Genomic DNA, 24,618 nt, shown 5'->3' on the forward strand with positions numbered 1-24,618 from the left:
ATCATCAACACACACATCAACCAGTATAACTTTGCACAGTGGTCAGCTGAAATACAAAAGTAAAGGGGGCCTCTCCTTAAAAGCACAGGACCATGCAGTTCAACTTCATGGAGGAAAGCTCTCATATAAGGCCCCCCGATAAAAGGACTTCAAGGTGTTGGAATATCCGCCTCGCTGTGGCTCCCCATCGGGTTGAAATCCTACTGGAGCGGGGAGTGAAAACAAATACATGAACCCGAAGGCAGGACACGTGACACTTCAAAGTGGTCCCACTTTGCAGACCCTTTTCCTGAGGCCAGTGTGGCATGGCGTTTCACTCACACCCATCATGAAACCCAAGTCCAATTGCCTTCCTGGTCACTGTTTCCTGTCCCAATCCTCCCACAGAAGAACACATGAGTCCCATTACGGTTTTACTGTCTCAGCACACCATTAAAGCTGAACGTCAGACCCTGTTACTGGGCCTATACCTCTACAGTCATTCTTGGGCTTCATATGGCAATGTCTAGGGCTGTACCAAACTTAGAATCATGCCAGTTGAATCAGATTTGGCTGTTCAATACCAATATTCAACAATTCAGGGGCTTTTTCATATAAAGCAGCATTCATGTAATATAGTAAACAAGCTAATGGTGCTAACAGCACTAGCAATGCATCGCAAATGAGCAACATGGTTTGTCAACACTAGATATTAAACAATAGCCAGACACTGTCATATCAACTTATGTGAGCTATATATTTAGCACTTCTTCACCTTGCAGCGCAGTCTCTCTCTGTGTGCCCCTGCCTGCATGTCTGCAGCTCCTCTGTATCAGAACATGAAAGTCAAGTGCACTCACTCCGCAGCAAAATCTGGGGACCAAAACCTCCCCAGAAGTACACTATTCAGCACATTGACATGAGAAAAAAACAAAAACAAAAACAAAACACTGCTGGGCTTCAAGCAATTTCAGTCAACCAAGGGTTCTCTGACTGATGATTCGAACCGCTGACTTTCAAGTGGAAGCCCTAGCAAATTCCCTTAAAAATTAAAGTGATTTGGGCAGGTAGCCTAGCAAATAGCATTTGACAGCAGTAGTTTTTCTGGTGTTCTTTTGTCAAAAAATCTACAAAACTGTATCACCAGTTTTCATTTTACTCTATTTCTAACATAAATATTAAAAATTGCATTTCAGCTCATTCATATACATTTACTAAAAAAACAAACAAACAAAAACTTCAACCAACAATCCTTTACGTCAGCATGCTTCTGACTCATTAAACATTAAACATTGTCAAACTGGGTCAAATATATCCTAAAACATGATCTTGGCCCTGTTTGCTAACTATTTCCAGAGGTTAAACAGCTGACTCAGGACTCTCTGCAGCTGGCATTTGTAAATCCGGCATGTCTTGCTGGCTTTCCATTTAAGTGAGGTGGAATAATTAATACGAGTCTGGAAGACATTCCTCTTGCTAGAGGCAACATTCTGGCCCCCGGCCTAAACCAACAGTGGGAAAAAACAGGGCTGACTGCGGGCCAAAGTGAGCCTCCAGATGGGGCTAACTAACAGTTAGCTGTGGACAAAGGAGGTGAGAGGGCTGAGTGAGGGAAAAGAGGACTGTATCACAAAAGAGTCTGACATACACACAACATGCACGCTGCCCTTTTCTGCTCAACACGTCTTTGTTGTGCTTCTGTTTGGATTACTCACCACTCTCGCTCTTCTCAATGACGTCGACCACCTCGCCCGCTTGAAGGCTGATTTCTGCAGGCTCTTGTTTCTCGTAACTGGCCACCACCACATACTGTTCCAGGAGCATGGGATCCGAAGCATCCACACCTGGGGTTGATGGGAAAAAACATGCTGTCAGCCAGCTGCCAGCCATAGGTCCACGAGAACGACTGCTGGGCACCCGTTGTGCCATAGGCCACTTTGTCTGTAGAGCTCAGCCAATCACAATATTCACAGGGCTCAGTGCATCTTCCTGAGAGTCTGGCCATAGAGCTGCATCCCCCTCCAGCCCAACAACAAGGGCAACGGAGATGCTGAAAGTCTAGGAAAAGAATCCCCCTCCAAAAAGTGAAGGATCATGCAGTCAAGTGCAGAAAATCCATTCTACTGAAGGGGCCTCATCCTGATATCCTTATTGTCTGACAAAGCCGGGTCAGTACATGCAGGTAGGCACATTAACACAGAGGAAAGAGGAGCCACAGTGAGAGAGCTGAAGGAGCTGTAGTATTGATAGAAAAGTGAGCTAAAGCCAGCTGAGGACAGGACAGTAGAGTGGGAGAAAGAAATGGTTTCCCTTGGAAAATAAACCATCTGCTAAAAAGCCTCCTTCTCCTCAGTTGGGGCTGGAACTGGAGGAAGAGTAGGGGGTTGTGTACGCCAATCATAAGAGTCGGCACTAGAGGCCTTAAATAGAACCAGATGAAGGGGCTGGAGCTGTGCTCAGAGGGATGGCCCTCTGTCTCCATGAAACACTAGAGCTCTGACTACAGCGTGCAGCGCAGCCAATGGAAATCTTCCTTTCTGTACTTCACTGAGTTAACCATGTAAACACCAGCAGTGACTTGGTTTTTTCATGGTTTGTGCCTGCTTTCAAAACTTGGTCACCATTCACAAGTCTGGTCACTCTTACTTACTACAGGAATGCCCTCTTTAAGACAGAAACATATGGTATCCTTTGTGAACATTTTCTTTTATACTGTACTATGACGGCTTGAGAGACTTGAAGCTCTATAAAATGGCTTGTTTAAACCCTGACATTTTCTGGTGCTCAGATGATCAAAAACTAGAGTGGTTGTTTAATTGTGATGCAATAAATTATGCCAATTTTGTTGCAAAATTCTGTAAAAGAAAGAAACTGGATTGATATGTTTTCTTGCTAAGTGTTCAAACAAAACCTGACCATATTGGTTGGATTTCTTTTAAAAAAAAAAAAAAGGGTTAAAAAAGTCACCAGCTACTTGGCAAGAGAAGTCCCGAAAATTGCAAGAAATTAGGAAAATCTGACAGAGCGTGAACTGAAAAAAGAGAAAGAAAGGGACAGAGCAAGAGAGAGAAAATTGTTCGAAAATACATTTTTAAAAAGGGAAACATGACCAGGAAACTAACTAACAATATATATTTAAAATTATTTCCACTTTACAGTCAATTTTTAAAAAAACTTTTTTCTTCTCTAGTTTTGCTTTTCAGGTAATTTTCTTGCAACCTTTCACCTCATTTCAGGTAATTTCTTGTTAACTGGCTCATTGCCTTCCTTTCACATTTTTCAAAGAAATTAAGCAGATTTGCTCAGGTGTCATGGGGTTAATTATTTCCTGTTTCATTTTTTCAAAGCGAAACAGTAAATTTCTCTGAGTGATATATGAAGATTGTTTGATTATTTCTTATTTTTTTTTTTTTATTAAAATATTGTCGCTTTGCGCCATTAACATTTTTTTTCTTCTTAACGTTGTCTAAAAAAATATGTACGCTAAACTCTGGTCCTGGCTTATTTTGACTTTATGGTGTCTTATAAGCCCATGTGGGCTTGGCATAACTGTTTGCATAACACAATAATAATAATGATAATAATAATAATAATAGAAATATTCATTCATTCATTCATTCAAAAGTATATAATGCCTGATATACTGCAAACATCTACAACATTTTTTCACCTACATGAGTACAGTTGCATCAACTGAGCATGGCTGAAGCCTTAATCACGAGGAATCCTTAAAACAAGCATAGCTGAATGAACTTAAGCAGATCTAACAAGCGTCAGCTGGAATCCAGACACAACCACAGCTGACATTCAGTTCACACATTAACAAGAGCTCCAAGTGACCACTGAGTTCAAAGCTCCAGACAGATGGGAGCTCCTGTCTGCACACTTCAGATCTGTTTACACTAATAACGCTGCTATAACAAATACACAATGTACTTTTAAAGTGTGTTTGAATATCAATAAAGGATCTAAAAACACATTACACAATCTTTTTTATGGTCTCATGCTGTTTTTACTAACTGCTGTCAGTCACTGTTGTGTAAAATCAAATATGTGGGCTCCTGACTCACATGATCAATAAATGTTTCCAGCAAAATACTGTCAAAAGAGGAACAGAAAAGCCACCTCTTTTAAGTTTTTCTGGAAATAGAACCACTGTTTTATCCCCAAGGATGGAAAATAAGATCATTTCAGTTAAACAGATGGACGGGTTGAGGCTTAGATAAGGAATGATTGAGACAACATGGATTAAGCTGTCATTTCTCCTAAGAGCAGACCTGGCGACAGTCCTTCAGACTAAAGATGAACATTTCTGTCTCTGGATAATATTTTGCAGTCAATTCGGGAACAAAATTCAAATGTCAAGGAGCTCATAACTTACCAAGATGAACTCAGCACCATTAACATCTCAAATGCTAAAACTGCCAAAGAGTCTGACACTGGATTACTGTGGTTGGCCTGTGGTTTATGGAGCTTCACGTTATTTGTGCAAGATGTTTTGTCAAACCACAACATTGGGTGCAGAAAACACTGTAGAGATCATATTATTTAATTCTGGGTAGTGCCTTCTTGTTCGTCATAGTATAATATGACAGTAATTACTTTAGTCACAGCAAACAGAGATATTTGTTTTGACACTATTCGTGGAAACGTGCAGTTGAGTGGTTTGTTTTAACTCACAGATCATTTAATGCTGATCAATAATAATCACGGCTCAGCAGGGACATAAGAGGACTGACTCAAACATGTTTTGCTCTATTACATAATTTTTACCAGTAATGAAAGTTATAATTTAAAGTCACTGTCAGTACTCTCAACCAGTTTGATATTAAGCCAAACACCTGTCTGGACCAGTGTACCGACTTTTACCACATGGCGTCACACTTGACTTAGCAGTCGCTCCTGAGTGGAAAACAATAACACCGTGTCTTAACAGCAAGCAAGCATCCGACTATGACATTGCATCACGAAAGATCAGAGCTCTCGGTCCACATTTAATTCTTTAAATATGTACTTCTGTTACATCATGTAAACAAACCATATACCTATCAGCTGTGCGCTCAAGATCAGACTGAAGGCTTGAACACTAACGCCCTAAAAAATGGGTGAAAAGTTCACTCGTTGTCTCCCTATGGTGATTTTTTTCTAAACAGAAAACACATATTTTATATTTTGATGTTTATTGGAAATGAGATGCAATATAGTCAACAGCGAGTAGGTTGTTAATAGCAATGGTCATTTACCTGAAATTTGTCAGTCTCAGTCCAGCCATCTGCCACCTTATTTATTTATTTATTTATTTGTAATGAAATAAGGAGGTATTGTGTAGATAATTTCTCACTCCAAGTTCATTAATCTTTGGACACTTTCAAAGCAAGCAACAGGTATAAACAGAAACACGTGGCCAGTTAGGACACCTCTTTCGTCGACTTCAAATCCAATATGTTGCCACACTGGCACAGTTTCGGTTTTCTTGAGACACTAACTCCGCCATGTCTTGTCACCCCAAAAAACACATGAACTTTCTAATACACAAACATAAAACTGTTTTAGCTCACACACTGGACCAGACTAAGTCACTCATGTCACTTTCATTCTGAAGAAAACTCTTTTAATGTTCATGCTTTCTAATATACTGAATTTTAAAAGGCATTTTCAGACATCACACATTTTGTATGCAGTATGGGAATATGAACATGTGTAAATCAATTTCCCAGCCATCGCCTTTGGTCTTGGCTTGTCTCAATTTACAGATGTATCATTAAGAAGCACCTTTACTGCAGGCAATCCTAATTAGCTACTCTTTACTTTTTCATGATCAGCAATTTTCCCTTAACTCAAACCGCATACCTGTGGATTTATTCTGCTTCTTTGCTTACTTCAGACTAAATCTTACCTTAACATAAAATAAAGACCTGCTGGGAACCCAGTGTCAAACACATTTGTTATTCTGGACATTGTCTACACTTCTTCACAATATAATTTCAAGACAGATGTACATAAAACTCAGTGGGTCATGATCTCATAAAACCATACTCTATGTACAATAATATGAATTGAGGTTTCTACAACACAAAATTAACTACTGCTGTGAGTGAACCGTAAATCTCAGACCTGAGGTGACTAAAGACTTTGTCAGCAAAGTCAATAGGCCTTAAAAACAAAAGCTAATATTTCAGCTTCATTCAGGAAATGAAATGTTTTCCAACAGCAGGAAGACAGAGCCAGAACAAGGAAAACATGAGTGAAGAAATTGAGGGGAAACAGTCTTGGACAGAATAGGTCTAATTTCACATGAACTGTGTGAAGAGAGATGTAAAATAAATAGTATAAATTGAGCTACATAAATTACTGTGTACATATCAAGGTCACAATGAAATGCATCAACCTAGTGAAGTTATGGAACTTCAATCAGTCACTACCTGAAAAAAAGGTGATTTCATTATGTTTTATAGAGAGACGAAGTCGCTACCTTTCCAGTGTCTCCTGTGGAATCTTATTTTGGAAAAAAATATGTAAGGTGGCAAATGTCCTGTATGAGATTGTTCCATGAATCACACATACTGTTTTTTAAATTTAAAAGCTGTACGTTTGTCATTGTATCATTTAGGTTTGTATGAAACCACTCAGTGAACTACATTTCTTGTCTCCAACAATATACGTCAACAGCACCTACATAGCCTTTTCCTTGACACATATTCACTTTGTTCTTCTAGAACAAAGGAACAATATTACCTGATGTGTTTTATCCAGCAACTTCTGGTCTTTTAATCAGCTGGAGTATGAAAAAACGAGCAAGATCAGTTTCTTGATTTAGTAAATCAGTACAAAACACATGCATTGCAGCTTTAGCCGAGAGAGAAGAGTATGTTGTCATTTACATGTCCTTAGGGTGTGAAGTATTTTACAACAAACTGTGACTTTCTTGACTTGAAAAATTATGTTTTAAATGGACAAGCATCACGTGTGTAATTCGACACACTTCAAACTGGATCAAAAAATTATTTTTCTCTCCTTACTGGACTATTTAATTCATAATTTTTTTCCAAAACTTAAGTCTCATGGTGGTCCACCAGAAGGATATGAACTTCCCCTCTCTATGGAGAAATGATTTCCAACCAAGAGTTCTTTTACAATTGCCAGGGTTCAGTGTGAAAAGACTGTGAGTAGCCCAACTGATTTGAAAAAGCATGAATAGCTTTTTCATTAAAAAGAAATACAGTAAATATCCACATACAAAGTCTGCAAAAAAGGAGAGTGAACACAGAAGAAAAAACTATTAGCTAAAAGCAATAGCTCAATCGCTGAAACTAGGGATGCACGATATTGGATTTTCTTCCGATATCTGATATGCCTTTATACTACTTACTTTTAGTAATCATCCACTCTCTTCTGTAGTGGAATTAAAATTATATCATACATACTCTTATCATGCTGGCCCACCAGCAGATAAAGATAATAAAATACAATACTTTCAATGTATGCAATTATCAATCATTGTACAAAATAAGACAATTGATTTTACTTGGGGTTGTTTTGTTCGCTTTGTCAATTAAAATAAATAAATAAAAATATCAGTTTGTCATATAGGCAGAAATCAGCATGTTGGCTGATTCCCATATTCCATTTTAAAGCCAATATTGGCCGATACCCATAATGTGCCAATATTATTGGGCATCCCAGGTTAAAACTTTGAAAATGTGCCATTCCAGTTGTAAAATTACAAACTTAGCCAAACTGACTTTTATACTGATGTCCAATTGTATCACACAAATACTATCAAATATTCACCTTTATAAAAAATGTTAGTGAGTTTATTATATTTTAATAAACACATTTGGAACATAATGAATGATGTTCATGACAGGGTTACTTGAGTGCATCTGATAGTGCTGTGGGGGTATGTCTGACAAAAAGCAAAATGTAGTGTGTATGTGAGCTTGCATGTGTATTTAGATTGTGTATTTATATGTGTATCGTACAGTATGTTTGTACACAAAGTAAATCTAAAGTATTTATGAGCTTTGAAAAGAAAAGTACTTTCTTCTTGGCTTCCATCAGATAGCCTATTAGCCACTCTCTGTGTTTATATCTCTCCTCACTCAGATTTATACATGTGCTTCCTGCTCCCACCCTTGCACTCCCAGACGACCTAACTCCATCCAACCCCCGCCCCCACCCCCACTCACCCATCATCAGTTCCATCCAAAGATGATGACAGTTGGGAACTTTACAATAATTCATCACCAGGAGGAGGAAACCAGGGAGTCTAGTCTGCCCATTTCTCCCAAGGAATTTCTCTCCGTGAGAGATTTTTCAGGATCAGGCAGTTTGGTTGATAGCATAGTTGGCACTGGCCTTTCTGTCTTAGTGCCATATTCTGAACCCTGGGGTGACTTTATGAGAGCAGATCTGGGTTGAGAGGAGCACAATTTGGCAAAGTGCAATGCCTTTGTTTGGCTCATCAGCAGCAGATGTGCAGTTGGATTGGAAAAGGACACAGGACTGCTGTTCAATGTAGTACAGATGTACTCATGTCATTGAATCAGTATGTGGCCCTGGGGGAGAAGGGGCAGACCACAAACAAATAGTACAGAAACCTTCTCTAAAGTCATCTGACAGTAAGACGGCCTTCTCAAGGCTGTTAAAACTATTAAATATCTCAATTATCTTCTCTTAGTCTTGCTGCTTCTCTGAGTATTTTAAGACTAGAAAAAAGTGTAAATGTAACAAAAGTCAAGAGAAAAGGTGATACCAAAGATGCATTATATGGAAAGAATATTTTAAAATATAGAGGTCTGCCAAAATTTGAAACCAATATTGTTTACATACATGTTTACACTTGAGTAGTCTTCTTCTTTCTTGTCTTTGTTGGTGCATTGCTGCATTAGTTACCAATTTACTGCAAACAACCAGCATAAATGTGCGTCTTTGCAACAGTTGGGGGTGATAATAAAACAGGAAACGCATATAAATAAATGCACCATGTGTTGTAAAAGTGAATCTACAGTTTGTAACATTTAAAGAGTAAAATTAACTAAAAAATATCTGATTGTAATTACCATTTAAATTTGTTACTTTGCAGATGAGCGACTGAATCGAGAAGTTACACCAGTAAAAGAAACACAATCTTTGGTCATGTTTGGCTATGTTATCCATGTCTGTAATGTCAGATGTCTGTGAGCTTTCAGTTGAGTTATGACCACTGGTTCATTAACTCACCAGGACACAGTGAATTTGGTAACTATGAATGAGATAATAGGCCCAGGCTTAGAGTTCACATACTCCCTTCAAGTAGGAAAATAGATGTGCCTGCTTCATTGCGTCACCATTTAATAGCATAGATACATCTACTAGATCAAAAGCATCAACAGCTTCACACATCAACAAGCAAGGCGACAGTAGAGGAGGTCAATGATGCAATAATGTAATAATGTACCTTTTAACGGAGGCAGCGATGTGGACTGTGGTGTTAAGTGGGGCCATGAAATAATATTGTACCGTTTCACTGAGGCAGCAGTGTAGATTGCAGTGATCTGTGAGACTATTAAATACATTGCAACATGTGGACAGAGAATTTTTCTCATTGTATTTCCAATTTGTTCTGTTATGCCATTTTTTAAATGTCTACATCATCTCCTGCAGACATATCTTGCGTGAACCACATTACCCCACAATCTCCAGTGGTACTGCTCCCTTTCTGTATCTGTATCTGTATACTATCCAGGAAAAAAGCAAAAATACAGACAAAACAAATGCAGAGTATGGACAGAAAGCTCCATGGGTGTCTGTACATGTATCTAACATTGAGCATACATGAGCCATTAGTGTGTCAAAAAAGGCCAAAACAGAGTTTTCAAACTAATGTGTTGTCACCATAATGACTAACATGATTGGTACATTACTTGTAAAAGCTCCACAGCACTTCTAGATTTAAAAAAAAAAACTCTAGATGGTACCTATAACTTCAGTAATTAACATAACACTGGATGTTGCAGATATAGTTTCCAAAAAGTCTGGAACCAGAGGCAAACTGCTGATGGGACTTTAAACCAATCCTCTACTTTATCAGGTTTTCCAGGGGAAAATCTGAAGCTTTTAATGCTTGACAAATGGCAATGTGAAGCAAGCCTATCAAAGAACAACATATCTTAGTCCTATGGCTGGCCCTATAGAAATCACATATAAATAAATATACAAACATTTCTGATCTCATTCAGACAGAACATTTCTGGCATGAATTTGGTGTGTTGAGCAAAAAGCTTAAGTGCTGCCTCCAGGGTGGGAGTCCACTGTGACAAATGGTCACTTATCAGAAACAGAGAGGCCTGTATTGGCTCTGCTCTCTGCCGGAGAGGGTGGAGCTTCGATCTTGCCAGAGTTAAGTTGTAACTTGTAAAAAAAAAATCCATCTCTGCACTCATTTTAAAGCTGTATCCATTAAATGGACAGCATTATCTATTACTTTTAAAAATTCAGCATTCGATTAAAGCCTGGTTTAACCCAAAAAATGAATCTTTCGGCTTCTGTAAGCATCTCATTGTGCATGGCTGTAGAAGAGAGGAGGGGCTGTTCATTGAGAGAGATGCTGCTGAAACAGTAAATGGTTGTTAAAGTGATTTGGAAGCGCTCATTTGCCTTAATGATTTCCCCTGCCAGTTTAAAATCTTATCCATCTGCAAATACAAACAAACACACAGACCTCTTGACCCACCCTGCCATCGAACTCATGAACAGATTAACCCTTTTCCTCCGAACAAGCATGCGCATACCCACATGCAGTATGTAAACACCCACATAGGCACAACCTCGTGCACACGTACACACACCCTACAGGCCCCCGGAGACCCGCAGCTCAAATAAAGACAGCGAGTCTGCACACATAAACACACTCCCTCAGTCCATGCGCAACACTGAAATGGTTTCCACTTGCCACGTAAACCTCCTCTCCTCTCCAGCTGCTTTTCACATGCACTACACCCCTGAGCGCTCAGTTTCTTTTTCTCTCCTACTCAGTTTTTAACTGCTCATCTTTCTTTGTTTTTTGAATACAGATTATCACTGATGATTTAAAGATGATATGAATCTTCTGAACCTCAACATCCTGCAAAGTAAGCAGCACTTGATCCTAAAAGTTAATTTGATTCAGAATGTTTTCTTATAGAGACAGTTCCTTGTCTTTCTTTCTGTGTACAGCTAAAATTCTGCATGTTTTATAACCATGGTATCTAGCTTGGTTTGGTTATGGCAGCACGTCTTTGATCACTCCCAGTTATCTGACAGTGATTTATGCTGACTAGCCTGGTATCGGCAGTCAATCCTGACAAGTCCATTATGTGCTAAACATCAGATAGTATGTGTTTCTTTGAACCTTTTGTAGGTAGTGGCCTGACTATGATGCTGAGTCAATAATGCAGACTGCTCAGAGTCACAGTTGGAGGACAATAAATGAGATAGAGGCCTGAATCTTACTGAAAACATTTCTGAAATGAATATATGTATATGCAATACAATTCTCATTTTTCTCCACTGGTCTTCATTATATATAGTATAAGTCTTAAAAGAATAACTAATGAAGTGCACAAAAAAATTAAAAGTTACAGCTGGACAAAAATGGAAAACAATCGCAATGGTGAGTAAAATGATGTACTGTAGTGATGAAAAAGACAGGGTTTCCCACACATTCATTTAAAAACATCTGTCGCCACATGTTAATTTTATATTTTTAGAGCTGGACCAGGGTTGGAAATTCAAGATTCAAAATTCAAGGTTAATTTATTGTCATTCAGAACATGTGTACACATGAAATGAACAAAAACAAGTCACTCAGGTCCAGCAGCGTACAAAAGAGTAACAAATTACTAAATAACTTAGCACCAGCCAAATGCTGATAAAATGTCCAAGTGGTTGCTAGATTTGCTTCACTTACAGACTGTATATAAAGATGGACAACATGCACACACAAACAGACACACTTCCCCCAAAGTGTATCTTTTCAATCTTGATCGCCCCCTGGTGTTGGTCTGCAGTATAGGTCATAAAGCCTGCTTCTACAAGTTAGTGACTGGGCCAAACTAAAAACTCAAAGTACACGCCAAATAAATTTTCCCCCAAATTTTTTTCTGTCACTGAGGCTAGTTCTCCTCACCCTGATGTTTGTTCAAGTGATCGTTTTTATAAGTTTGGTTTTAGTGAGATATTCAATTCTACAAAAAGGGGATTTCCGCTACAATTGACAGCTGTGACAGCCAGTCCATAAGCCTGCATTCAATGAGGCTGGTCATGTTTAGTCAGACAAGTGTTTTGGCGCAAACTCTCAGACTGTTATATTGCGCAGACTCCATTTCTCAATGACATCACCATCGCAAGATGGTGACACGTGTATCTCGGATATTTTTTTTTTAAGATATTTTTTGAGGCATTTTTGCCTTTAATTGACAGGACAGCACACGAGTGAAAGGGAGAGAGAGGGAGCGACATGCTGCAAAGGGCCGAGGCCGGAATCGAACCCCCTCATGAAGAGTTCTGCCTTCAGTGCTTACATGGACCCCCAAAAATGTCAAATTTAGAGAAGGGACACAATGATTAAAAAGGGACACACACAAAATATTTTTTTTTTTTTTTTTTTACTAAAAAAGGATATTTGCTGACCCCCCACTCTGTTGTCAGCCACTGCCACACATAATTTCTCTTTCTGTAGGAAACACTAAAAGATGATAGTAAGAACAGTGAGTGCATAAACCAAAGATGCTCCTCTGATTCCCTCTGCTTGCCAGGTAAACAGAGTTCCTGGTTGAACCTCTAACCGCTCACAATTTTGTGGTGAAGAGCTACGTTCTCCTGTTCAGGGGCAGGGGCTTGGTACACTCTTATGGGAGACCTGCACCATGTAATTATGGAAACCATAAGCTGCAGCTACAGCACAAATTCACCACAGACTCACTGCACTTTATCTGCTGTCCTGCTTTAGAGGAGAAAGATCAATCTTTCAGCTGCATTAACCACTAATGTCTGACATGGGGATGTTGAAGTTAAAGATCAAGTATTGTACAGTTTGTGCTCTATGTTGATGGTAAAAAGTAAATCATCCAGAGCACCAGACATAAAATGTGCTATTATTGTTTTCTCTGGTAGACTTGATCCCATTAAATGATTTCATAAAAATAAATACATGTACATTTAAGAAACTACATAGCTGATAACATATATACTTTCAAACCAAACTATTTAGATTAAAACAGCTGAAAATGTCCTTGCAAACGTCAGGCACTATAGATGACGAATTTTCCAGGCAGCCGATATGAGTATAACTGGAAACCAATCTAATATCTTGCACAGACTGAATGTAGGTTACTCGAAACACACACACACACACACACACACACACACACACACACACACACACACACACACACACACACACACAGAGCTGAAAAAAGACAATTTTTCCATTTCGCTATGTAGCTGGAATTCCCTGTTACGTAAAGCCTCAATACCATGGAACATATAATGAAATTAGGTTGGGGTCTTATTTCGTTTGGTGGCAACTCAGGCACAGCTTTTCCTCAGAGTGCATCGCCCACAGAAAATTAACTTACAGGTCGTTTACAGAGAATTTCATTGCCCAGCTATGTCATATGTTACTATGACTGACTGCAGGAAGGATGGCCACAGCAACTTTTGCATCTGATTGCAGGGCTAGCGTGTAATTTAGTAATGCGTGTAGGTATTCTGAGACTGCATGCATGCAAGTGCATGCGCACACAAATACACACCACTTGCACAGCTGTTCACTAAACCCCTCTCATGCTTTTCCTGCTGCCTCCTACGCCCGTATCCCCATGCTCAGCTGAGTCACTACGTCTTTCTGTCTTCCTCTCACTCTCTCACATACAATCACAAAGCCAAACCTGGCAGAGCAAACTTAACAGAGGCACAAACAGGTGGTCTCTCCCACCTCACACTGTTTTCTCAACTATTTCATCACAATACAGAAACGTCAGGTCAGGATGAGTGTTTGAAGAACACAAACTCCTGAAAAAGAACTCCACCGTTTTGGCACTGCACTCCTGTAACACTGTCAATTAAAAAAAGGATCACAATAAATCCAGCACAACAAGATATGTTGTCTTTTTTATTCCAAACCAAGGCTGCAACTAGCAATTATTTTCATTATCAATTAATCTGCCAACTATTTTCTCAATTATTTTGTCTATATTTTTCAAGCACAGCACTGTCCATCTGTGTTTGTGTGTTTGTCTTTCTACAAAGTTTGTCCATGTTGCCTGAATCTGTTTAGAAGTTATGCACCTTTTTGTTATACGACACTCCCACTTCACCCCCCAAGGCAATTGGCATGAACGCAAACATACACCTCCACACACACACTCCACCTCCATGCCAAATTTCATCCTTTTTGAGCAAAAACTGTGGCTGGCAAAGGCTGGGCAGTTATTTGTGGACCAACCAACCTATAGAGCTGCTGCTCGCAGCTAAAAACTCACAAACAAAAATATATTCAATTTAATGTCATATATGACAATGAAAAGCAGAAAATCTTCTCATATGAGAAGCTGAAAGTGGAGAGTATTTGGCATTTTTGCTTGAAAAATAATTAAAACCATGCATCCAGTCGAAAAAAAGTTCCAGATTCAGGGTTCCCACGCATTTTCATGGACAAACTTTCAAAACTTCCAAGACTTTTCAAGGACTCATAATAATGAAAAAATGTCTTGGCCTACTTTTCAAACACATCAGTTTCAAACTCTATCAACCATAATTTTAGCTAGCTGGCATACATGGAGGGAGAGACGGAATGCGGGGAGGAATAAAAGAAACATACGTAATGGTTACTAAAATATTTTTACACATCGACATTAGTAGAGCTACGTCATCGACTGCAAACAAATTTATCCTTATGTTATATTAGGTAGGAGGTTATCTACAGAAGATAACTATTACAATTTTATTACACACAACAAAATTCCATAGCTTTTCCAAAACTTTGAACTTTTAATTCCATTTCTGTTCCCCGCCCGGGGAATATTATTGTGAAATTCCATGACTTTTCCAAGTTCTCTATTCCAGACATTCCTCTTCTTAGTAAAAAACTTGCTGCCTACATTACCCACAAGACAACTTGCCTGCCAACAGTAAGGTCAGATATTTGGGTGTATAATGCTAGCACTGACAAGACAATAAAGACATGGTATGTAAATACAATAAAGACATGGTAGAAATGAAACATATAATAACTGTAAGACAGATTCTACTGATCACCCTTAAAAATTTCCAGATCCATACCTGATTTACGTTTTCCAGAGCCTCCACAGTCTCTGCAAAAGAAGCAACACCAGAGAAGCATGGTCAGTATGAGTGTGTGTAAGACAGGTCAGAGCTTTAATAATACTATTTGATCAATCCAGCTGAATCTCTGCCTGGGATAATCCGAGTACAGTTGGCACACAAGTACCAGCCAAACCCTCGTTGAGAATGCATGCAGAACTTGACCCACGACCAGAGGGAGGGAGGGTGAGACAGGGTGGGATACAACATGAGGGTGTGTGTGGAGGACTACAGTAAGTGTGTCAAGGACAGTAACAAAACAAATCATCAGATCTTTGAGATAATATACTGCATGTGTTCAAATAGTAGACGTGGTGTATACAAGCAGGATGCAGCTGCCTCTGTTTAACAGAACAGCATTTATTTACTTGACAACAGTATCATATCCCCTTGATAAGTCCCATTCATGTTAAGATGTGAAAGCGTCTCAGTGTTCCAAAGCCTGAACTGTAACAAAACACTGAAAGGATGAGCATTAGTGTCAATGAACCCGCTCTGTGCTTTCACGCTCATCAGAGTCACAGAGCACCAATTTCCTACTGACTGCGTGCACATTTTACTGTACATGTCTATGTGGGTTGGTTTGGTTTGTTATTATTTAGACTGGAATGGATCATTTGCATAATTATAAGTCTGTCATTGTTGTTGGATCTATTCAGCTTGAGAAAATGTGAGGCTATTATTCTAGTTTGACAGAAATTAGTCATTTAGAAGTAAAAAAACAAAACAAATGATGGTACGGTGAACGCCGGATGAATACATTTAAATTCATTCATTAAAGTGTTGTCAGTTCAGTTTGAATGCTCATGCTTCATTTGCTGTAATGCAGGTACATAAGTGATGACACTCCGTGTAATTGCTTAATCCAGTTTGATGAGAATTTGTTATGAAGGCATGGACATGTTACAACATTTGTGGGTCTGTATGAATATGTTGCAGCTTGTATGTATGTTTTAGGAGGTGCTGGCTGCCTGCTTGTCCTGCTAGTTAACTGAGCTACAGAAAGAGCGCACTGAGGAGAAGCTGAGGTTTGACACAGATGGGAAGAGACACCTGGCACTCTGGAGAGGCCAGCAGCAGGACTGGAGCCATGGCCAGTTATGGATATGAGTGCATGTTTGGATAAACCTTGCTTAACACTTGCCAGGTTACAGCTTGTTCATCAACTATTTGTGTTTCATTGATTGCAGTTAACCAGAAAAGTTGAAAACTATTTTGCATTTTTTGAAAACTACAAAGAAGCTGTTACACACTTCATGGACATTAACAAAAAGGTAAAATGACAATGAAACTACAAGTCAGTGTCTGGCAAGCTTTATAAAAGGATTACCAGAGTTCAAGCAACACTTCTTGCTTAATCAAAACATTTTTTTCACCAATAACTGTATTCCTCTGTTACTTAAGATAAAGTCATTTTTGGCACAAGGCATCTGTTTCCAGATGCATGAACAAGTTATGAGATATTTCCAATCACACATGTAATAGCTTACAGCTCAGTTCAGCTTCATTACTTACCTAATTTTGAAATACAACAACAAATTAAATTGGATTGTGACACCCAGTAAAAACAATGTTTATGTTGGATCTTAAAGCAATGTTTATATTGTGGAAATGACTTTCATAACTTTCTCTATGATATAATGGGCAGAAAACACAATAATGTTAAACATTTATGCCGCGCCAACATAAATAGTTTTGTACTTATTAAAGGATGAGTATAGTCTGAAGGAGATGATGCACAAAGTGTTACTGAGGCAGCTTTACAGGTACAGTGCCCAAAATCAATAATACATATTTTTCCTTTTATCTCTAGTGTGCTTAATCAATCTAAACTGTTTGGCGAGAGTTGTCGAGTGTTGGAGATAGATGCAGAGACGTCTGCCTTCTCTCCGAAATAATGGACCTAGATGGCTATCAGTTTGTGGCACTCAAAGCGCCAAAACATACATTTCAAAAACTCAACAGCAATGTTTCTTTCCAGAAATCATGACCCGGTTACTCAAGATAATCCACAGACCTTGTTGTGAGCAGTTTGATCTGGGAATTTTTTTTTCTACCAAACTAAACCCACCAATCACATCAACACGCATGAAGGAAGCGTGATTCTCTTTATCTGCTACGCTTGTCAAAAGCCACTGAGCTGGCAAACGTTACAACACAGTTGAGAAGGAAACCAACATGGAAACCAACATGGGCATAGTCACACTACAGGTATTGGCTTATTATTTTTGGACTCAGTTGACTTATTTTCAGCTTTTAGGTTGTATAAAGCTGATGAATGCTGATGACACTGTGTTCATCAACTTTAGCAGAATAGGTTAATATAACCCTTTGTGTTAATGTCATATTTCAACATTGCTAGGACCCCCCAGGAATGACATTGTTGGCGACAGAAACCTGCTGCAAATAGCATCTGCCTTAATTTTTATATCTTGCACTGTCACAAGCATTAGCCTCTCATTCATAAGTAGATGCACACTTTCTTCCGCAAGGTAATATAGTTGGTGGGTGTAGTTCAGTAGAAAGAAAATACTCCCTATATGAAACTGCTCACAACAAGGTATTAGGATTATCTCAAGTAACTGGGTCATGATTTCTGGAAAGAGACATTACTGCTGAGTTTATAAAATATAGGTTTTGGTGCTCTGAGCATAGCAAGCCGACTGCCATATAGCTCCATTACATTGGAGAGAAGGCAGACATCTCTATGGCCGATATTTCCAACACTTGGCAACTCACACCAAAACAGTCTGGACAAATACATTTTAAAATAAAAAAAATCGCACACATCATATATACTGTGAATAGTTCACTGATTCCTTTCAGGATGGAAAAGCGAGCCGGGTGAGTAATGTTTTTTTCTTCAGGTAATGTAGCATAAACTTGGAAGTAAATCACTGTATGTTTATCGTAATGGTTTCAGATACTTTTCACAAAACGACAGCGTGTGGGACAGATTAATTGTAATACATGTGAAACATTTCTGAACTATTTCATAAAGTGTTTATTTTGTCAAAATCTGGTAGGGTGGAGATGAAACTGAGGGAAGCACTATACTGTAGAGGGTTGGGGAGAAATGATGGGGATAAAGTGGATGCTTGACCTGCCCTGCTAGCTTGTGACCCTTAGCTCAGAGCTGGAATAATATTCTTCCCAGGAGGAGACTGAGAACACAACTCTGGCTCTGTGCGCTTTCCTCCTATCACCAGTAAAATCTAATAAATGAGGGGAAGGTAAGGGAAGCAAAAACATGTCCAAACACTATTAAATGCTTAGTGTTTTTAGGGGTAGGTTTTAACTTTTAGTTAACCAATAGAGAGTCACAGAAGTTGGGAGATAGTCTTTACAGTTGTGGTTTCATCATGCATACGCCCATGCCAGGAGATACACATACAGTGCATGCATGGGTTGAACACGTCATTAAAAATCCAAGCCCGAGAGAGTCCATCCTAAGCTTGAGTTGAGAATAACCATCTGTTTGCACATAACTGCAGCTCACTCTTTGTAGGTGGGCCTATTAGAAAAGGAATGTGTAAGACATTAGTCCTTTGCTCATATTTCTCAGCCAAGTCAGAGGACTGAAGTGTCTGTGGACTGAAGTGTCTGTCCTGCTTCGTGTATACATTATTCAGACACTCTGGCCTGACCTGAGATTAACCTCTGCAGGAGTGAGCTCCGGCTCAGGGGTCAGAAGGTCGACATCACTGAACAAGAAGTCATTATGATTATGAGCAGAAATCTGAAAGGGTGCAGTAGGTAGTTTTTGTATGTATATACACTTATGATAGGCAATGATGCTGCTTATTCAAACACACAAAAGCACAGTAAACTTGTACAAACTGGCCCAAATCTCTAGCTTGGTCATGATTGTTTCACAGTGATGTCAGTTTCAAAGTATGATAGTCTGACCACATATCAACCACTAATAACTTCCCTTGTGGTGAAAAAGTGATGTAAAATTAAGCTTTAGGCTGTAAAGACTAAAGACTTTAAAACAACATTATTCGCTCTTAAATAAATTAAAATGTATGTGTTAATCGTTACATTTAGGGTTAGGACTTGTGTTTTTGGTTAAAGTCAGGTTAAAATAAGGCAGGCAAGGTAATCTGCTTCAGGGATCTGTTTAGTTCCCAAAGTTAGGTTGGACATGTAACGGTTATAACCAAGGCTGCAGTAAATCTCCATGAAATCAAAGTAAATCAGTGCTTTGTCTTTCAAAGTCACAAAGTCATGTGTGTTAACTGTTTACCAATTTCAGAACCCATCGGCTATCGGTTTGATGATAATAAGCCTCTCAGGGCAAGGATTAATATTTCGGGCTGATCAGGTGTGGAAAGCCAAAACTTTCACTTCTATTCAGCCATTCAGTCATTTTGGCTAATCTCTATAAGCAAATATCTGCATAGGATGCAAATAAATGAATTTAAAAAAAAATCAAAAAGCTTGTATAAAGCTTAATCATTTTGACAAAAAAATTTCACAAAAAAATTCTTGACATAGACAGCACATATTCTCAGCAAGACACCTTAAGGCAAGAGGTGAAAACTATAAGCAAAGTTACCTTTTTGCACACAAAAACACAGTTTCAAATCTGCATAACTGTCTAACTGCACATTTTGTAGTGTTTCAATAATGATTGATGACTAAAACTTTTATTTAAGATCTGGCCTGTAGCATTCGTCATCAGAAATTAAATCTAAGGTCTATAATATTATCTGCATGTACTCTAATTAACAGTAATTTGAGGTGCCAGTCAGGAGCCCAGGATTTAAAATGATTTGTTAGACTATGAAAAACAAGTTTTTATTATCCAAATGTATTATAAAGTCTAATTTGTCACCAAGTTTCTCTTAAAGTTCCCTTTTCTTTTGAAATATGCAATAGCTTTCAGTCTTTAGGCCTCTGATACTGCCTTGAGAGAGGACAGCATTATTTGAATGAATTGTTTTAGCAAATACATACATGTGAATGGAAATAAGCATCACATTGCATTAAAAAGATTTAAAACCACCCACTAAAACAATAGTCCAAATTATTCAGGCATTTTAGTTTTCATACTGATGTTTCTACACTTAAGGAATCACAAGAAACACGTTTCGGATTATTTCACTTCATCTATCTTATAACTTTTTGCATGTGTAAAAGCAGTCCAGTTTTATTGACAGTATCTTTCTTGTGACGTTCACAAAGCCACATCTGTATTCATTTATTTACATGAATCTAAAAAGGCCAATTAAACATAAAAAGCAGTTGTTTTTCGCAATTTACTATATCTGTGCTCTGTCCTCATCTGTCTACAAATACAACTCAGCAGATTACCCTTGTTATGCATCAGCGCACGCGCACACACACACACACACACACACACACACACACACACACACAGCTTTAGCAAGGTTATGTGATATTAACTGTCATCATCAGAAGCAAAAAGAAACATCAGTTTTTCAAACTTATTACATGGCTCCCTCTTGTGATGAAGCAACAACACAACCACTTATTTTGGGGATTTTTTAAATATATATGTGCAGTGACATCTGTTGACCATTGGATGGCAGTAGCAGATGAGGGCTGGACAACAACATAGTTACTTTACTACTGGTGGCAGAAATACCAGTAAAATGTACCTTAATCATGTTTCATGGTGGAGAAAATACTGCCAGTATGACTGGCCTCATTAATAATCACTGCACTTGTAATAGAATCATATTGGATTGATTTGGTAAAAGAATAAAATCTCTCTATATTATTTTTAGTGAATGGAACACTTAACATAAAAAAGTATTACTATCACCTAAAAAGAAAATCTCTCATTGTCCATTCTGCTTTCACATTATTTGCCCAAAATTTCGTTTAATAGGTCTCCACTTAATTTTTTAACTTTAAAGTCATCGTCCCAACTCATAACAGTTTAACAAGGACAATAAATGTTTCTTCACCACACCTCACTTCACTACACATGAGTACTTTTCTGTGCCATTGCAAACTTGAAAAATAAAAGAACACCTTGGGAGTGATTTTGAAATGTTACAGATCCCCCAGTAGTGAACTTGGGTGGCATGGCTTTTAGACCTCAAGATCTCAATTTAAGTAGAGATCCTCTGACTGAGACTGGAGGAGGATCTTACTTTGAAGTGGGATTAACATGAATGGGCAGTGAAGGTTAGAGGTGGAGGGTCTGGTGTTGGTGGAGAAACCACTCAAGAGGTTACCACATTTGTCTCCTCGCATTAGTTAGGAAGTGTACAAACAAAATCTGATGAGTTTAACTTCATATCTCGGTGAAAAAAATTACTATCACAGACATACAGACAACATAAATCTCAAGGAAAGGAGAGAATTTTAACAACAACTAATTTAGCAGCAAGTCTGTAATTACTGCCACTCTGACTTTGAACTGAGTATGACAAATGACTATCTTGAGAGCCTTATCTGCTCCATGACTTGAACTCAGCTGCACTCACATGACTCCACTGATCCTAACACATTTGTTTTGGAGATCAGGTGTCACCTCCCAGAAATCATTATGATTAAAACACAGTGCCTCTCAACTAGCATTAATCAATCATCTCTGCAAAGCCTCTGGGTCACACACACACTTTCTGCTGCTGCAGCCTGTGTTTACAACCCACCAGAGGGCAATGTTAGGTATCTAACAGTTAATTTAACAGAGATGATGCTAATGCTCAGTGATAGCTTATGATTTCTAAACTATATAGGGATAGTTACTCACTCTGTAGGAGGGTTGAGGTCCTCTGACTTGGTCTCAAAGAACTTGAGGACCTCCTCACTTTGGGAAATGTGGGAGGGAAGCTTCAGTAGAGCCTGAGGGTGAGACAGGAAAGAGAAGGGACAGAAACACACATTTAAAAGTCTGCCAATCAAGCCAAACTCAAGCCCTTTTAACAATACAGGCAGTGAGTATCCAGTTTATAACACTTAGTCACAGCAGAGTCAGATAAGAAGAGAGGGTGGAGATGTAGAGGGTGTGGAGGGGAAGGAAGAAGGCTCCGAACCCAGAGTGAGAGTTGAAACAAAGGAAAACACACAAAGGTGATATAGTATGACCACCGCCTGTCTCAGCTGCAAGGACGTTCAAAATGAGATACCTCAGCTCTCTTCACTTGAATCAGAGAAGACATTAAAGTAGCAATATTAAAAAGAAATCTTTAAGCTACCCGCCTTCTCAGCAAATCTTGTGTAGTTCCTCTAAATGAAAACTGCTGCCACACTTGGCAACGCACCTGCCCCACATTCCCGTCACTGACCTAATGAATATAAGAGGTAGCCATCTGCACGCACTACTACACTTTGAGGATGCTGATTCATTCTTATTCTGTGGATTCTCTTTTACCCCTGTGTGCCCCCATTTCCCTCGTTTCCTTTATAGGCTGCCTATTTACATTGGTGACAGGAAATGACCAGTGCAGATAGAGCAGTTGCTTTCCTGTTGAGGCTGGTGGGGGAGATAAATGTTGAGGCCTGCCTGGAAATGCTGTGGCAAATGTTCAGGGAGTAGAGCAATGACACATGGACAGTGTGCTCCTCTAACCAACACATAAACCAATCATAAGTAGACAACATTTAGTTTATGAGAAGATGAATCGTCTTAACAGCAGACAAAACTGATACTATGGATTCAAAGTTGTGAAAAATATGTACATTATGAGACATACAGTCTTTGTCTTACCTTACAGTAATTATCCAGGTGCTTCAATCTTTTGACGGCTACATCTCTGATGTGACTTCGGCGGAACAAGACTTTACCTGAAGAAAAATAGAGCTCTATCAGTTAGTATTACTTATCAAAAGGTTTTGATGGTGGGGTCATGAACTTGGGCCACATCCACACTAATACATCGTCATTTTAAAGGCCCAGGGGCATCTAGTGGTAGAAATTGAATATAATGTTCATAACTATGTTTTCATTAGTTTATATCACCTGAAGATAAGCATTGTTGTGTTTTTGTTACCTTAGTATGAGCTATTATATCTACATACAAAGTGGGTCTTCTCACACTGAGAGCACCATGTTGTTCTGCAGGAGCTCAGAGGTGACAAATCAAACACTGGCTCTAGATAGGGCCATTTGCATTTTCAAGTCTTTGTGTCACCACCATAGTTTTACTACACGCTTGGTACACAGAAGTGTCAGCTCATGTATACAAAGACCAAATCAGGAAGTGAACATGGGTGTCTGCATAATCATTTTCAAAAGATTCATTTTCTGCCTGTCCAGACTCAAACACAACAACCCAAGAGTTTTTAAACAAAATTGGGGTAAGCTGTATTTTCAAACGTTTTTGTTTTTGAGATTTCAAAATGCACGAGCAGTATGGACGCTAAGAGCAAAACCCCTACTGCTGAGGGGCATTTTTTCATATGTGTATGTGTTTGTGCATATGTTTATATCTTGATTTTATGTGGAAAATAATTTGAAATTAGTTTTCGAATGCATTCACAGTGTAGCTCCAGAGCCTCTTTCCAGATTAATTCAAAGACAAGACAATAACAGAGTAACGGGAGCAGCACGGAAATGATAAAAGAGCGTATCATAAATCTAAATTTGTACAATCAGCTCAAAGGGCTGTGTACTCTGGAATACATTGCCAACTGAAATCAAATTGACTCCACATATAAAAGGGGTATTATTGCAAGTGTACTAGTGTATTGTGGCATATATTGTGATGTATGTATTGTGGTAGTATAATGTTTGAAACTCATGATTTTAATAACACTGTAGCTGTGTATGTAATAGCCTGACTATACAGTGGTGGAATGTAACTAAGTACATTTAGTCAAGTACTACACTTAAGTATGAATTTGAGGTACTTGTACTTTACTTGAGTATTTTCTTTTCATGCTACTTTTTACTTCACTGCATTTATCTGACAGCATGAATTACTTTTAAAATTTTACATAAAAAACATAAGAAGAAACAAATGATGATATAATGTTTTACTATAAATTAAATCGCCAAATGTGTTAAACAGGCAAAGCTGCAACAATTAGTTGATGAATCAATCAGTCCATTCACACAAAATTAATTGCTAACTATTTTTGATAAGCATAAGCGTGATATTGATAAGTATTTTCTGTATTTTAAATGTATGGGGTTTTTTTCCGATGTGTAGGTTTTACTTGTTAAGACGTGGGGTACTTTTAATACATTAAATACATTTTCCTGATTATTCTTACTTTTAGTTACAGTATTTTCACAGGGTGTTATTAGTACTTTTACTTTAGAAAATGGTCTGAATACTTACTCCACCACAGGAACTATATTAAATTGCA

At 38.5% G+C, this 24,618-nt stretch overlaps 1 protein-coding gene across 3 annotated transcripts in view; it reads right to left on the reverse strand.

Moving 5' to 3' along the window:
• LOC121954827 (SH3 and PX domain-containing protein 2A-like) overlaps window positions 1–24,618 on the reverse strand; it is a 65,223-nt gene that overhangs the window by 23,761 nt on the left and 16,844 nt on the right. For all 3 annotated transcript variants that reach the window (XM_042502539.1, XM_042502537.1, XM_042502538.1), the window contains exons 4-7: window positions 23,015–23,091; window positions 22,058–22,149; window positions 15,283–15,314; window positions 1,695–1,823 (exon numbers count right to left, since the gene is read on the reverse strand). In XM_042502539.1, coding sequence (XP_042358473.1) covers window positions 1,695–1,823; window positions 15,283–15,314; window positions 22,058–22,149; window positions 23,015–23,091 — 330 coding nt within the window. The remainder of the gene's footprint in view (window positions 1–1,694; window positions 1,824–15,282; window positions 15,315–22,057; window positions 22,150–23,014; window positions 23,092–24,618) is intronic.

Source organism: Plectropomus leopardus, chromosome 15 (genome assembly GCF_008729295.1).
Source record: "Plectropomus leopardus isolate mb chromosome 15, YSFRI_Pleo_2.0, whole genome shotgun sequence".
Taxonomy (NCBI): Eukaryota; Metazoa; Chordata; class Actinopteri; order Perciformes; family Serranidae; genus Plectropomus; species Plectropomus leopardus.